The 17,195-nt window shown below is 34.7% G+C and overlaps 1 protein-coding gene across 3 annotated transcripts in view; it reads left to right on the forward strand.

The window, feature by feature from the left end:
* The window catches only part of LOC150097976 (protein phosphatase methylesterase 1), a 371,474-nt gene that overhangs the window by 207,857 nt on the left and 146,422 nt on the right, over nt 1–17,195 (forward strand). For all 3 annotated transcript variants that reach the window (XR_016549609.1, XM_090406577.1, XM_090406576.1), the window contains exon 11: nt 8,461–8,521. Coding sequence is in view for 2 of the 3 variants with exons in the window: in XM_090406577.1 (XP_090262703.1) it covers nt 8,461–8,521 (61 nt within the window). In the remaining variant the exon portion in view is untranslated. The remainder of the gene's footprint in view (nt 1–8,460; nt 8,522–17,195) is intronic.

Consider the following 17,195-nt stretch of genomic DNA (forward strand, 5'->3'; position numbering starts at 1 on the left):
TCATTTCTTGTGTTTAAACTTTTAGTTACCTTTAAGCCCTGAAGATGTAAGTCAAATGACATACGAAACTTGTTGAAAGTTTATTTTTCACTTGGTTAGACTATAATAAATTTAATTTAATCCTTTATCCAAGTGTGAGCAAACAAAGTTTGTGCTTGAAAGTATCTTCAGGACTGGGGTAAGGTGGTACAACACCGGGCAACTCGTTGCAAAGGTGGAGCAAGCTAACATCACTTGTCGTGTTGACTTTCCCTTAAAACTTGTTATTCTTAATTCTCAATTCCCAATATGGCCGTACCTCTGACAAGAATGAAGCTGAGGTCTTGTGAGACAAAGAAATGCAAATGGCGGGTGCCAACTTCTTTGTCTCAACTCTGGTTCTATCTCCCTATTTAAACTCAAAGAAATTTATTTGTTTTTGCTGCGCCACTTTGAGTCCATGGATATATTGAAATTAAAACCAGGGAGTTAGAAGCCAGTCAGCATTCACTCTTCTCAATAAATTTTTGTAACCTGCAATCGTGACCTGATCCTTAACTATTTCCCGCCTTTAAGAGGTTCGTTTAACTTTTATGAACGAGTGCAGTAACTCTAGACATAAGGAAAACTAACTTCATTGTAATAACAGAACAATTTAATTTCACTAAAATAAAACATACAAGTCATTTATATAAACTTAGTCAGTCTTTCAATCTGGATACACATACATATTATCTTATTCATGCACACATATTTAAATAAAACACGTAAAGATTCATGTTTAAGAATACCAATACTAAATTATATATCACAGAATTACATTACTTTAAAGCTTATACCACAGAATACCAAAGTTAAAGATTAGTTACTTAGTTTTATCTCTCTCTTAAACACTCTAGAAATCAATCAAAACTTTCCTTAATTCTCCTATCCAATTTAATATTTTTTTCCTTTTTCAGATCTGAGTAACATTAATAGTTCCTTTACAAATACATAATACTAAACAATGACATTATTTCTTGCATTTATAATCGGCCACAGTTCTAGGATTGTCCTTTTCCACACACTTCAGATCCTCACAATTAAATTCACAGATTAGAAAATATAAAGTTCGTCTTACCGATTCGCTGCACTAAATCTCTAGGCTACTTCAGATTTATTCCATCACAATAATACCTTGACTTTCCTTCTGTAATTTCGAATGGACATCCACATTCTTGTTTTCAACCATTAAGTCTGCTGGGCTTTATCTCCGACTGGTAGTTTCCATTGTCATGAGATTGTACTTTCCACCAACTAGGGGAAGCACGTGGAAGCTTCCCTCCTACCAGTCGGACGATCCATCTCACAGGTGAACAGCAGCAGGAAAAACGTCTCTGAGAAAAAAGCCTAGAACATAGCGATTCATTCGCTTTTAAACTACCTCTCTTTCCCGCTGTCGTTGAATGCGCATGCGTCCTACTCTCCTTGCGTCTCTCCCAGCACATAGTGCCACTCGCGGCAATCAAACTAAACTCTCGTAACTTTCCATTCAACGTAGGGGGGAAAGCACAGTTCTTCACAACAGACTTACTGAAGTTGGCCATACACATTTGGTATAGTATTTGATTTTCTCCTTTCTAGCAACTGATTAGCTGTTCACATACAAAATTTCTGACTAAGTAACTGTTACATATTTTGTACACTAAATTATCACAATACTAAATCAAGATTATACAATACTATATTACAAAATTATACATAAACATTTACTTCTGGTAGATTATTAATTTCTTATTTTAAACGATAATAATGTTATGTCTTCCGACATAACACACTCCTATCTCAGTATCTCCCATAATGCAAAACACATCTCCTTGCAGATATGTTTAATGTTATGCATTAAGGGAAGGGCCACTACCCAGACTATTTTCGACCTTTATTGAGGTCGAAACGGTGTGCCACCTTTGGCAACTCCTATAGGTAGAGTTGACCTTGCTAATGCTTCTGCCTGGTATCTCCACTTGGGCCTGGCTCCCACTGAAGAGACCTCAATAAAGGTCGAAACTAGTCTGGGTAGTGGCCCTTCCCTTAATGCATAACATTAGATATATCCGCAAGGAGATGTGTTTTGCGTTATGGGAGATACTGAGATAGGAGTGATATTAGCTTGCTCCACCTTTGCAACGAGTTGCCCGGTGTTGTACCACCTTACCCCAGTCCTGAAGATACTTTCAGGTGCAAACTTTGTTTGCTCACACTTGGATAAAGGATTAAACTAAATTTATTATAGTCTAACCAAGTGAAAAAAATTAACTTTCAACATTTTTCTCTGAATCCAGAGTAATTTATTAAAAAGGTGGCACACCGTTTGGCAACTCCTATAGGTAGAGATGACCTTGCTAATGCTTCTGCCTGGTATCTCCACTTGGGCCTGGCTCCCACTGAAGAGACCTCAATAAAGGTTGAAACTAGTCTGGATAGTGGCCCTTCCCTTAATGCATAACATTAGATATATCCACAAGGAGATGTGTTTTGCGTTATGGGAGATACTGCGATAGGAGTGATATTAGCTTGCTCCACCTTTGCAACGAGTTGCCGGTGTTGTACCACCTTACCCCAGTCCTGAAGATACTTTCAGGTGCAATACGAAACTTGTCGGATTTACATACATATCATATCAGGTATGATATGATTTGTATTCTTTTTAAAAGTCTCAGCAGATTCATCACTGTTTAGGAGATTGGTAAACTACTCCCTCCACCTGTTTTACTATTTGATTTCTTGTTTTATTGTTGTCTTCTTTTGTAGCTCTGTTTTTTTTTTTTGGTTGATAATTTCATAGAAAAATGTTGTAGGTTTTTTTTTTTTAAATGTTAAGTATTTCTGGATTTCTTCAGTCTGTTTAATGTAAAATGTTTTTATTGTCTGCTGATTTTATTTGGCTTCCTTGCTGCCCTCTTTGTATTACTGAGCAGCATGGATATCAGTTGGATTATTAAGCCAAATACTTCTATTTTTTTTTTCTTTTTCTTTCCTGCCAGTTCACATTCTTCATTAAATCTTTTTATGCTGTATTTTCCTTGGAATTTCAATTAAGTTTGAGTTTTGTGCTGTGCTGATCATATGCTATCCTTGATATGATTCCAGATGTTTTCAATATTTTCACTATCTTGTATTTGATCTTTCTCAATTTTTGTTTTAACTCACTCATATTACTTCTCTCTTCTATTTTATTTAGTTTGCTAATATTGTATCTCAACTGATTTGTATCTGTTGAAAGTATTTACCGATTACTTTAGCTTTCAGAATAGCTCCAATTAGAAAATGGTCACTATCACACTCAGCTTCTCTGAAACTTCCAATTCTGGATGCAATTCTTATATCTTTTACTGATTATTAAAATGTCTGTTTGTTTAAATGTATATTCTTCCTCATAAACATAGTGCTGCTTATTATTAAATTTCTTGATGTGGCTAGATTAATCTTTCTCATTAATATTTGTCTCTTCATAAAGGTTTTAGCTGCTAACCTTTTTTTATATAGTTATTCTTTTTTAATTTTTGCATTGAAATATCATAATAAGATAATTATATCTTGTCGTGGGATTTTTTCAAGGATTAGTTTCAGTTCTTCATAGAATTCATCTTTTATTTCCTCTTTTGCAGTTTCTGTGGATGCACGTGTTGAACAAAAGTTATCTAAAACCATTTTGTTTGTACTCTTAGCTTGTATATTCTTTCATTATAAGCTTCAAATTCAAATCAGAGATGACCATAATTTTTTTCCTAATGATGAAACTGTTCCAAATTCATGTTTATCAGAGTTGTTTCCACCATAAAGTAGCAAAAGATCTTCTTTCTTTCTTCAGATTACCTTCCCCTGTCCAACATGTCTCTTGTATTGCTACTATATCCATTTAGTGTTTATTTAATTCATGAGTAAGTTTTTGAAATGCTCCTCCAATTCTGTACAAACTTCTCACTTTCCATGATCCTGTTTGGAAACCATTATTCCAAGACTTGGGTTGATATCCATTTAAGTCCATCCGGTAAAGATTACTTGGTACTTGTTTTGTGACTAGTTGATTTTTAAGAGATGAGGTCAGTCCCATGTCAACTCCCAACCTAGAGGACCAGAGTGACTTCATTTGATCCCTTCCCATGTGACCTGCCCTGCTGGTAGCAGTGCTAATGCTTGTATAGTCCACATGATCATAGAATGCTGGTCCTCCCCACCATTGGGGCTGGAGAAAAAATATTATATCATTAAAATAGCTTTCATGCAGTTTTTTCATGTCTCAAATTTTACACAATTATGATAACTTATGTACTTTTTCTTAGACAAACAGTTATCCCTTGATTATAGACATTCTTGTGATGATATACCAGATCTGTCATGCATAAATTTTGAGCCTTCTCTCTCTCTCTCACACACATATGCTGCTTTAGGTAATTTTCTCTCATTAGTCACATATATTCCATTTCCTTTCATCACACATCTTCTTTTCCTTCTAGTCTATCTTCATACTTGCCCACTTGCCCTTTGTGCATTGAGCTAATCTGCCATCATGCCTTCTACAACTTCCTCACACCCTAGATTTGTAGCAGCAGCTGACTTTATGTACAAGCTTTTCCTGGTTTGAAAGAATTGAAGCAGGTATAAGATGATGGTTTGTTGTATCAGTTGTAAGGCAAGGGTGTCCACTATCTCCATTCTTATTCCTCAGTTTTAACTTATGGATCTGAGAATTGTATTAGGAAATAAAACAGTAGATAAAAGATTAGGGACCACAGAAATTAAAGTTCTCAGAAAAATTAGGAGGATGAGTAGATGTTGTCAGTAGCAAGATAATTAAAATTGGAGATATGTATTGGATTAGCAATCAGCTGGTGTACATTATTAATATACAAGAGGCTGGGAAAGAGTATAGTTCCTTGCAGAACCCCAGGTGGTTGCATAATTAGAAGATAAGGAATCATCCACTATCACATATAATGTGTTTAGTCACATAGCTGGCAACCTGGTTGCCAAAGTCACATCATCATTAGTGCCCATGGGTCCACTTCTTGTTGGTGTCTGATGCTTGTTTCATCATTCTTTGCCATTTCTCTCTCTGTCCATTGCTAGGTTACTAAAATCCTGCAAACTCTTTCAACACCACTCCTTCATATCATCTACCCACTCTTGCCTTGGTCATCCTCTTCAGTTTATACCAACCATTGTAGGCATCAAGGTTTTATTCTTTCTATTTTTATTCATTCTGCAAATATGTCCAAAAAATCTATAGTTTCCTTTGAATTATTTTCTGCATTAGATTCTCTTTGCAATATACAGTTCCTCATTTGTTGCCTTTTCACCCATCCAATCCATAGAATCTTTTGTAACATTTTCAGTCGTTAGCCATTACCTATGTCTCACAGTCATAGAGAGTGCTTGGGAAGATGCATGTTTCTAGCACTATTAGCTTTATGGGAAGGTCCACTAATTTACTTTTCCATATCTTGTCCATTGCCTGTAGGTTTGCTATTGTTATCAGAGATCTTATATTTTTTAAGTCTAAATTATGTGTCATGTTACTCCCTAGGTGTGACGTTCTTAATCTCTTCCAACTCTTGTCCATTGACCTTTATTTGCTTTTTCATTCTCTTCTCTCCAAATATCATTGATTTTGTTTTTTTCAATGTTCATTATTGACCTGTATTTCTTTTTCTTCAGCACTGTTCTTTCTAGTTCCTGTTTATCTTCTTCAATAATGACTATTGTATGCAAATTGTAGTTACAGGAGAGACTAATTGATGGAAACTTATTTAGTAGATCTTTTTGCCATACCCAGTGTTTAGAAGCCTTACAAATATCAAGAGCAACCACTTGAAATTCATCAGATTTTTTTGTGATATATGTACAGAGATGGGTAACTTAAGTAGATATTGTGTTGGCCAACAGTGGTGGAATATATAATGGATGGTTGCTTATTAATTGAGTGCCTTCAAGGTAGTATGAGAGCTGAATGTTGGTGGTTCTTTTCATTACTTTAGAGAGAATTGGGGGGAAAGAAATTGGGTTGTAGTTTGAAGGTTTGTCATCCTTCTTAGGAATGGGTTGTATGCAGGCTAATTTTCAGGCAGTAGGATAGATACAGTTTTTCATTTGTTACTTTTTGAACAGTTGGAGAAATGAATGCCATCAGGACCAGAGACTTTCTTGGCATCCAGTTTATACAAGATTTTTCTGATCTCTTTCTGGTAAATGGTCAAAGATGTGTTGATATTTGGAATAGTTGGACACATCTGTCAAGGTCAACTGTGCAAGACGTTGAGGTGAAGCAAAATAACCTGTGAGGTTGGCTTTTCTGTGGTCAGTTATGTGATAGTCCATCATGCAGTAGAAATGGGAGCAATGTTGGACAGAAGTTATGGCATATAGCTTTAGCAAGAAACCAGAGGGCATGGTATCCATTAGAAGCTGGAAAGCAAAATCACATGAAATGAACATTAGTCTGAGATGCAAATTGAGGAATGAAATATCACCAAAGTAGGTGCTCTTAAAAAATTCATAGATCTTCTGCTTCATATAACATTATAATTAATCTCATCACAACTTGGCCAAAAGTATTAATTTCATTTTTATTTATGCTTGTTATTTTGGTAACATCGTCATCAGCATCATCAATTTCCTGATATGTGCCTACAAGGGTTGTTCAGGTTACTATGACAGCACAACATGATTAAGTTTACATTATTATTATTAATCTCCTATCAACAATTTTCATCCAGATCAGTCTGTTACTTGTTCCAATATTGTCATATCTAACATTTCATGTTTCTAAGCCACTTCTAACTGAATCAATTCACCTTGACCTTGGTCTACCTCTGGGTCTCTTTCCTGCAATCTTGACATCAAACACCAGTTTTGCTGACCTTTCTTCACCCATTCTATTTAAATGGCCACACCACTCATATATTAGCTTTGCTGATACATTCTTGAATGCTAATAATGTTAAGTTCCTTTCTAATATCTTTATTTTTAATATGATCCTGCCATTGATGCCATTGGTTTACTTCTAATTTTTATCAGAGCCCTCATATCTATGGTCTCTAGTCTTAGATCAAGTGCTTCATTATTAAGCCAACTCTCAGATCATCTAGTTTGAACATTGTCTTGTATACTGCTAGTTTGGTGTTTTGGCTAATTTCTCTCTTATTCCATATAAATTTATTTAACTGGCTGAAAAAATCTTTTCATCTGTGAAGAGGATATCTTTGTGTCTGTTGTTCCTGTACTGCCAGAGAAGTGCCTTTAATTTTATCACCCTCTTCCACATAAGTTTCAGTGTTAGGAAGTGTCCAGTAGAGTGACAAAAGGTTCTCACTCCCAGGTCATAAGTTAGTACACGTGACACCATTCTGTGCAAAACATTGATCTCTCAGCAATATCACTTTCTGCATTCTCAGAGGATTATGGCAGAGGCGTGCCTTTACATCTCTCACAAGCTGTTGATTCCAATGTAGCATGGTCGATCAGTTTTTTGGCATTTAGATACATCTTTTGTATTGTTATAACCGCTAATAGTCTGCTACACAAACATCCTACTGATCCCAAGTGTTTTTTGCATATCAAAAAGTTGTTTTGTATACTGCTAGGTTGGTGTTTTGGCTGATTTCTCTCTTTTTCCATATAAATTTATTTAGTTTATTTATTTACCTTGTGAGTTTCTGTTATAGCTACATGGTTTTCATAATCTCCCCCACTGCATGTTAACCCGTACAGCTAGACAACTGTCTCTCTCTTTCTACTGATAAGCATGTGAATGTTGGCTGCACATAGCACCACTAATGGAATCGGGCTCACTCAATTCTGTAGGCAGTGCGGTGGTGTGTGGAAGTTGTAATAGTATTTATGGCAAGATCATATGTGTGTGTATTATTACACAAAGAGGTCAGGCTAGGTGGGTTACATTTTAGATCATACTATAGTATATTGCTAGTTGTAATATAGTAGTATGTATCTAGGTGTATATATTCCTGAAGATGACCTTAATGTAAAGGGTGAAACCTAAAATTTTATTATTGAAGTTTTTATTTGAAATAGTAAATCATATTCATAAATCGAATATGATAAGTTTGTGTACAAGTTGTATGCATGCAATATGGCTGAAAGAGATAGATTAATCAGGTGGAGAAGAAATTGGTTGGCTGATTCAAGATATCAAGAAGTTTATATTGGACAGGGTGGGTGCAGAGTAACATTTCAGAATGGGAAAATAAACTGTGGCATGCAACCTTGGGAGTACTGTTCTTAGGCAGTTTCTCTTGTTTCGTAGGTGATAGTCACATGTTTGTTGATTTAGTGTGCTAATTTAGTCATTACCAGCAAATTAAGCTAGACTCCCGCAGGGAATATGCATTGCATGAAAGTTGGTTAATAATAATACCATGATGGAATGCAAGTTTATTTTGGATTTTATTTTTATTGACTCCAATTTTCTTGCTAATTTTTTAGGCTTCAAGCAATCATTATACATGGAGGATAGATTTATCTAGAACAGAGGAGTTCTGGAGTGGTAAATATATTTTATTTGCAAAGTTTAATTGCAACTTTAAAATATCACTTTGTCTTTCTTATTCATATAATGTTTTTTAATTATTCAGAAGACCACTGTATGTTTAATTTTATTTCAGATAATTTCATGTATGTTTATTAATTGCTTAAGATGGTATATTTTTTTCAGGATGAAGTGTTTATATGCATGCTGGAAATGATGTATATTCTATATGTGCTAGAAACATGATACATGTTTCCATCACACATAATATGTATGCTGAAAATACATAATCATATTTCCAGCATACCACATAAGCTGGAAAGGAATAAGAAAGGACTGAAAAGAATTGTATATTTCTCTGTTTTTGTCTTAAATGCCTACTTGAGGAGTTTAATGTGTTTGCATTTCAGTGGCTTTTACTTGAATGTTACCTACTAAACGATGCAGTATATCAGTTTTAATGTAAAGTAAGCTGCATATAAGTCAGATATCATCAAACAGAGTTCAAGTTCATCTTCCATGGTGTAAAACCCACTGTGATTTGGCCCTCAACATATTTGGATATGTCAGCTGCTGGAAGAATGTTATTTACAAATTATATGTGTTAAGTATGGTAACAGCAGGTTCTATAGTGCAGAGTACTTTGCCCTGTTTGGACTACAGTTCTGTGTAGTAGCACCCATTAAAATGAACACTGAACTTTATTGACTTTCTGAATAATTTTGTATTGCGTATGTTGTGCTGATTTGATGGGAATGACTTGCTTGAGTATTAACATTCCCCTTCAGACATTTTCTTCAACAAATCAACAGAACTCTCCTAAACTCAGAGCACAAAAAAATTCATTACTCCTCCTACATGAAGGCATCTCAGAAAAAATTTCACACATTCTAAAGAATAACATACAGACAGACCTCCTAAATACCAAAAATTAGATACCCTTATCTATTCTCCAAAAGATCTCTCTCCATCATCTTGATAAGTGTTTCTTAAACTTTTGAAGACTGCAGAATCCTATATATATATATATATATATATATATATATATATATATATATATATTTTTTGTGGTGCTTAAGGGTCAAAGCTGTATAACTGAGAGGAGACCTCCACATAGCCTTTAAAGGAATGCGGAGAACCGACCAGGGCTTCTGACCTAATGTCCAATCCTCACCTTCTCGTGGTGCACTCTGTTGGGTATCTACTTTGATACTGAACGAACGAGGATGGGCTGGCAATTTGGGATTTAGCCGACCAAATTGTATTCTTATTGGTTAAACAAAAATAAAAAATGATGGTACAACATGACAAAATTTCATGCCGGCTGGGGCGTCGCCCGGTTAAACAAGGCCCCCGTTGTTTTCGCCAGGGAACCAGGGCGAACAGCGAAAAGTCAGCTACTGGAACAAATCTGAAAACAAACCCCAACTCAACATAACCAGAGTTAAAGATCGGTACTATCAACGTAAGAAGCCTGAATGGCAAAGAAATGGAGCTAGCTGAGGAATTAGATAAGTACCAGATCGACATAATAGGGGTGACTGAAACAAAAAAGACCAAAACTGGTGAGATCTTTCTGAGCAATAAATACAAAATGTTATATTCAGGCAATAACAATCAAGGAAAAGAAGGAGTAGCCATAGTATTCAACACAAAATACGAGGCTAATCTTCTTGAATGGCAGTCAGTCTCAAGTAGAGTAATGTGGGCAAATATGAGAATGGGGAACTGGACAATGAGACTTATTTGTGCCTATGGTCCCACAGAAGGTTCTACTAAGGTAGAAGTGGAGGAATTTTTTGAGGCTTTAGAAAAAGCAACTGACACAATGAAAAAGGAAAAGTTGGTCCTTGTTGGGGATCTAAATAGTAGAGTAGGAAATGATTGTGAGACATACAAAAATATTTTGGGAAAATTTGGAGAAAAGAGCAAAGCTAATAATAATGGCAAATATCTGTTGGATTTCTGCTCAGGACATGGACTGGTTATTACTAACACCATGTTCCAACATAAAAATGTGCACAAATTCACATGGAGAGAAGAGGCTAGGAATAAGAAAAGTCTCATTGACTATGTTATTGTTGATAGTGATGTTTTCTCCCTGGTGCAGGACACCAGAGTGTACAGAGGATTTGAAATTGGAAGTGATCACTATTTAGTCTTGAGCAGGATAAAATTGAATTTCATATTGAAAAGAATAACATGTAAGAAAGTTTTAAAGCGAATAAAAGTTGAGCAGCTCTCAGATGTAAACTGTAGACTAAAATACAGAAATATTATTGAAAAGAAAATGAAAGAGTTTGAGAACAGGAATCAAACCTTGGAGATTCAGTGGCAAACTCTGAAGGAAACATTGATTGATTCTGCCAGAGAGGCATGTGGTGAGGTTGTGTGCAAAGATAAAAAAATCAGAACTCCCTGGTGGACACAGGGAGTTAAAGAGGCAGTGAAGGAAAAGAAGAAAGCATATCAAAAGTTCCTGGCAAATAAGTCAGCTTTTACTCTTACAGAATACAGAGCCAAATGTAAGAAAGCTAAACAGTGTGTAAAACTAGCTAAACAAAAGTCATGGGAGGACTTTGGCAAGAATATAGAAAATAAATATCAAGAAGGTGGCAAAATATTCTGGAGGTTGTTGAAGAAGCTTAGGAATGGAGGAAAGAGTGCTGTAAAAGGAATTAGAGATGATAAAGGTGAAATGAAAACAGGAGAAAAAGATATCCTTGAAGTATGGAGTAATTACTTTGAAAAACTGCTAAATGAAACAAGCAGTGATGACAGCACAGTGATAAAAAACACTGACCAGGCATGCAGTCAGGAATACATATCCATACTTGAAGTAGAAAAAGCCATCAAAGGCTTGAAATGTGGAAAGGCAGCAGGAGTAGATGATATTCGACCAGAAATGCTGAAGTATGGTGGTATAAGAGTCTTACAGTGGCTGCACTGCATAGTTCAGAAAGCCTGGACAGAGGGACGAATTCCCGATGATTGGAGTAGAGCTCTCATAGTACCCATATATAAAAAGGGAAATAAAACTGAATGTGAGAATTACAGAGGTATTTCCCTACTGAGTGTTCCTGGCAAGATCTATGCAAGTATACTTGAGAAACGGTTGAGAAGAATTGTGGAAGAAAAGCTTGGTGAAGAACAAGCTGGATTCAGGCCAAATAGAGGCTGTCAGGATCAGATCTTCACTTTACGACAAATAGTCGAGAAAGCATGGGAATATAACAAAGATCTGTATTTAAGTTTTGTCGATTTGGAAAAGGCATATGACAAGGTGCCAAGAGAGAAGCTATTCAATATGCTGCAGTTATATGGTGTCAATGGGGCATTATATCAAGCAATACTTAGTCTTTATTTGAGTTGTGAGTCAGCAGTTAGAATTGAAGGAAGTACAGGAAGATGGTTTAATGTTAAATCTGGTGTGAGACAAGGATGTACATTATCCCCTCTGTTATTCATTATCTATATGGATCACATTATGAAGGAATGTGGTATTAAACCTGATATCAAAATTGGAGATGTTAATGTCAGCTCTTTGCTTTATGCGGATGATGTTATACTTCTAAATAAATCCGCTACAAGTCTGCAAGATTCTCTGACTAAATTGAATAGCTGTTGTAATAGATATGGTATGAAGGTCAGCAATAAAAAGACAAAGACAATGAAAATAGGCAGAATCATTGAAAATGTCAACTGTGTTGTGAATGGAGAACCTGTGGAACAAGTAAAACATTTCAGCTACTTAGGCACAATTTTTACTGAAGATGGTAAACTAAATATAGAAATAGACAACAGAATCAGCAAAGCTGGTATCGTGGGAAGTCAATTGAATAAATTCATGGAATAAGAAAGAAATTAGTCGGAACACTAAATTAGCTGTATACAAGACTGTGTTCAAACCAATTTTAACTTATGGATCTGAGAGCTGGGTCAGAAGTAAAACACTTGACCAAAGACTAGAGACCGCAGATATGAGAGTCCTGAGAAAGATTAGAGGCGTGAACAGATGGCATCAATGGCAATATCATGTTAAAAATGAGGATATTAGGAAAGAACTTGACATTGTCAGCATCCAGGAATGCGTTAGCAGAGCTAATCTCAGATAGTATGGTCACTTAAATAGAATGGGAGAGGAAAGATTAGCAAAACAAGTGTTCTCTGCCAGGTTGGCAGCAAGACGACCCAGAGGAAGACCAAGATATAGGTGGATTGATACGGTACAAAGTGCCTTAGACGATAGAAATATAAGATCTGATAATGTTGGAGTCTTGACAAGTAACAGACTGATTTGGAGGAAAATTGTAGATAGGAAGTTAGTAATGATGTAATTTTTTCATGTAGTACTGTCATATCCTGTACACCCCTTGAGGGTACATGACAGGAATTTGATGATGATGATGATGATGATTTTTTTTTTTTTTTATTTTTATTTTTTTTTTTGTAGAACCCCTATGAAAATTTCCATAGAAAATTATCAGAAAGGAAATTATGTCAATGAGCAGTTACTTTCAAGATATTTTAATCAAGAAAACATGATGCATAATACTACAAATGATAAAGTAACATAACTGCTCTAGAAATAAGTTAATTTAATAAAAACATTCACTCACCAAATTCACAAATCTTAATGTTCACAAATGACAAATTTTCAAAAAGTATAGAGCTTTAAAGTGTTTCCCCCTTGAAGTGATAACTGCCTCATAATTGAATTAAGTGTTTGTTGACTAAGAGATTTATTAGAGAGTTCTACTATAAGAGTATTTACTGTAAGATTCTGTAACATTGAACTGTGTGAATCATTTTAATTATTCGGAAGAATGTAGAATTGACAGCTGGATGTCTGATGTCTAATGTTTTATGTTTGTTACGAATACCTGAACTAAGTTGATTTGCATTATCTTGTTTTCAAAGTTATACTTAATGTACATGTTATATAACCCTGCATTAAATGTTTTGTTTTATTGATTCTAATTTGGTGTTTGCCTGATTCTCCTTCATTGCACCGCTCATAAAAAATATCGGACCTTGCGGAAGCATTAAATGATAATATTAACCTCGGCCTGTATAAAGTGAGATTGAAAAAGTTAATTGATGATTGATTCCTCTATATTATATAGACTAGTCTGAATATAGTGTGGCACAGGATAATATAAATTTCTCTATATTCAGATCAGTATCAATCAGCATCTAACAAATAAAAATGGATAATTTAAATAAGAATAATGTTCCAACAAGATGGCAGATTCAAAGCCAGGATGTACGATCCAACAATATTATACTTCTAAATAAATCCTACAAGTATGTAAGATTCCCTGACTAAATTGAATAACTGTTGTAAATAGATATGGTTTGAAGGTCAGCAATAACAAGACAAAGACGAAAATAGCAGAAGCATTGAAAATATCAACTACTTTATGAATGGAGAACCTATAGAACAAGTAAAAAAACATTTCAGCTACTTAGGCATGATTTTTAATGAAGATGGTAATTAAATATGGAAGTAGACAACAGAATCAACAAAGCTGGTATGGTAGGAAGTCACCTAAATAAATTTATATGGAATAAGAGAGAAATTAGTCAGAACACTAAATTAGCTGTTATACAAGACAGTGTTTCAACCAATTTTAACTTATAGATCTGAGAGCCGAGTTAGAAATAAAACATTTGGCCAAAGACTAGAGACAGCAGATGTGAGAGTCCTGAGAAAGATTAGGAGGCATGAGCAGGTAGTATCAATGGTAGTATCATATTAAAAATGATGATATTAGGAAAGAACTTGACATTGTCCACATCAAGGAATGTATTAGCAGAGCTAATCTCAGGTATGGTCACGTAAACAGAATGTGAGAGGAAAGATTAGCAGAACAAGTGCTCTCTGCTAGTTTGGCAGGAAAAAGACCAAGAGGAAGACCAAAATATAGGTGGATTGATACAGCAAAAAGTGCCTTAGAAGATAGAAATACAGGTGACCCTCGTATAACGCAGATGCTTGGTTCCATAGAAATGCCGTGTTATATTATGCGAGACTCATATCATATAGAAAAAGTAGGGTTATGTTCCGAAAGCATTTTTTTTTTACATTATATAAACAACAATGACATACCCAACAAAAAAATACAGTATTTTTGTTTAATTCAGGTAATTCATGTAAGTTAAGAAAACATATAAACTCTGAAACAAAATACAGAGTATAAACTTATAAAATTACAAATTTTACGTAAACTTCATTGCACAATGCATAAATGTTTTAGGCAAAATAAAATAAAGTGCATATTTTAATCGTTATCAGTCTTCAAAACTAACATTTCGTAGATTTCGCAAATCTCTTGGATATCATTTGTATAATTCTCATTGCATACTTCGGCTGGTTTAGTTATCAAGAAGTCAGTAATATGACCTTGCTGCAATTTTTTTATTAAGGTCATAATATGGAGCTAAACAAATATCCAATTGTCTCGTGAATTTTCCAGAGAGCTCCATTGAGGGATCATTATCCATAAAATAACTTCCTAACTTTCTTTCCAAGTCCAAACCTTCTGCTAATTTCTTTAAACTGAATTCTTTGTTGGATGCATTACAATCAGAATCTTCGGCAGAACTTTTCCCGCCAGTTGGTTTGACGTCATCAATTAATTCACTAATTTCATTTTCAACCATATCGCAAAAGCCCTCTAAGTGGCCATCACTGTAAAAATAAATTTTTTACATAAAAAAGCATTACATATTGTATGTAACTCACATACAATAAAGTGCTCAGCTTGAGATTAACACACACTTACGATTTTTAATTCCCTTTCCTGGCAGAAAACAAAGTTAATTTTCAATAATAAACCCTTTATATGGTAAACAATTGACGTACATGTGTGCTAAAGGGTATTTCCCCTAATATAAATTCGCTACTTATAACTACATGTATGATACGGGTGGTATGCAAATTTAACGAAGATGAAATTGGATTTTTGGGTCGCACAGTGAAAAATATATGAAAAGATAAAGGGTTACTAAATGATAAAGTTAAAAGATAAAAGGTTACTAAATAATAAAGATAAAAGATAAAGGGTTACTAAATGATAAAGTTAAAAGATAAAAGGTTACTAAATGATAAAGATAAAAGATAAAGGGTTACAATTTGTAAACAGTGCTATATCGAAACTGCATTGTATTAGTACCGAGTTATACGAGGGTTACCCGTATAAGATCTCATAACGTTGGAGTCTTGACAGGTAACATTGATTTGGAGGAAAATTGTAGAGGAAGTTAGTGACGATGTAAGTTTTTTATGTAGTACTTATCATATCCTATACACCCCTTGAGGATACATATCAGGAATTTGATGATTCTGATGAGAATGATGTAAAGGTAGCAAATGAAAGCTGTACAGTGAGGTATGGAAATCTTAAGGTAGATCAGACTGTGAAGCAAGGATTCCAGCGTTGATAATCTGGCAAGAAATGCAAGTCAACTAAAGTGCATGTTCCTTCCTTTTTTGTGGATGGTCTCATGCAAGATGTAATTGGAATAGCTTAGTCAGACTGTAGTTGCAGAAGATATCAATTGGAATTTGGTTAGGAATAGCATGATATTGTTGCTGCTTGTAAATGGTGATGTACGTCATTAATGTTTGTGTTGATGCTCTAAGATTGATGAAATCAATGTGGAAGTGCTTTTTATTGAATGAAGTTTTGGCATTATTTTGGGGGAAGTGGTATATTTTTGTTGCATTTTGTGGGAGAGTTTTATATCTGCATTGGCACTAGAATTTGTACCAAACAAATTTTGTTTGGTAAAAAGTATAGGTGGATTGATACAGTACAATGTGCCTTAGACGATAGAAATATAAGATCTGATAATGATAATATTGGATTCTTGACAAGTAATAGAATGATTTGGAGGAAAACTATATAGATAGGAAGTTAGTAATGGTGCAAATTTTTTCATGTAGTACTATCATATCCTGTACACCCCTTGAGGGTACATGGCAGGAATTTGATGATGATGAAATTTTAGTGTCACCTCAAAAAAGTACAACATGGTTAAGTAACTGCAGGAATCTTGTAAAACATGGACTCATAAAAGAGATGATAGACTTGTGCACGTAACTCCCATATAAAGAATGCTCAGGTTCCAATCCAAGCATGCCTTGACCAGTGCTTCTGTCTATACATGAACTGTCTCCATAGGTTCTAGTTCTCTGCAGTATGTTTGGCAAGCTATTGATCTATATAACTCATGTAGCATGTTGGAGGATTGGCAGAGGAGAGTGTTACACTCCTTATATCTATATATAAAGTGTGTAAAAGACATAGTTAATCTTTTCTTTTAAGTTTTTTTCTCTAAAACAGCAGTGTCCACACTTTTTTTTTTTTTTTCATATTACGAACTACTTTGAGTTTGGAAATGATCTTGCAATTTATTTTATTTTTTTAGTATCACAAAAGGCTCCAGTGCAGAACATCAAACCTTTTTTTTTTAAATCTCACATGGTGATGATCAGTATTAATTTTGATAAAATTATAGAGACTACTACAGAGTTATGAATAATTACTTTAATTTTCTGACATTTTTACCTTCGTTTTAAGGTCATCGTCATGAGTGTACACACACGTATGTACGTATATATACACAGAAACAAGCTACATTACAATTCAAACAATGGCAAGATTTAAACAACCAACAAACAAAT

This window comes from Typopeltis vanoorti, chromosome 16 (assembly GCF_054136105.1).
Source record: "Typopeltis vanoorti isolate ZY-2024b chromosome 16, IOZ_Tvanoo_1.0, whole genome shotgun sequence".
Lineage (NCBI taxonomy): Eukaryota > Metazoa > Arthropoda > Arachnida > Uropygi > Thelyphonidae > Typopeltis > Typopeltis vanoorti.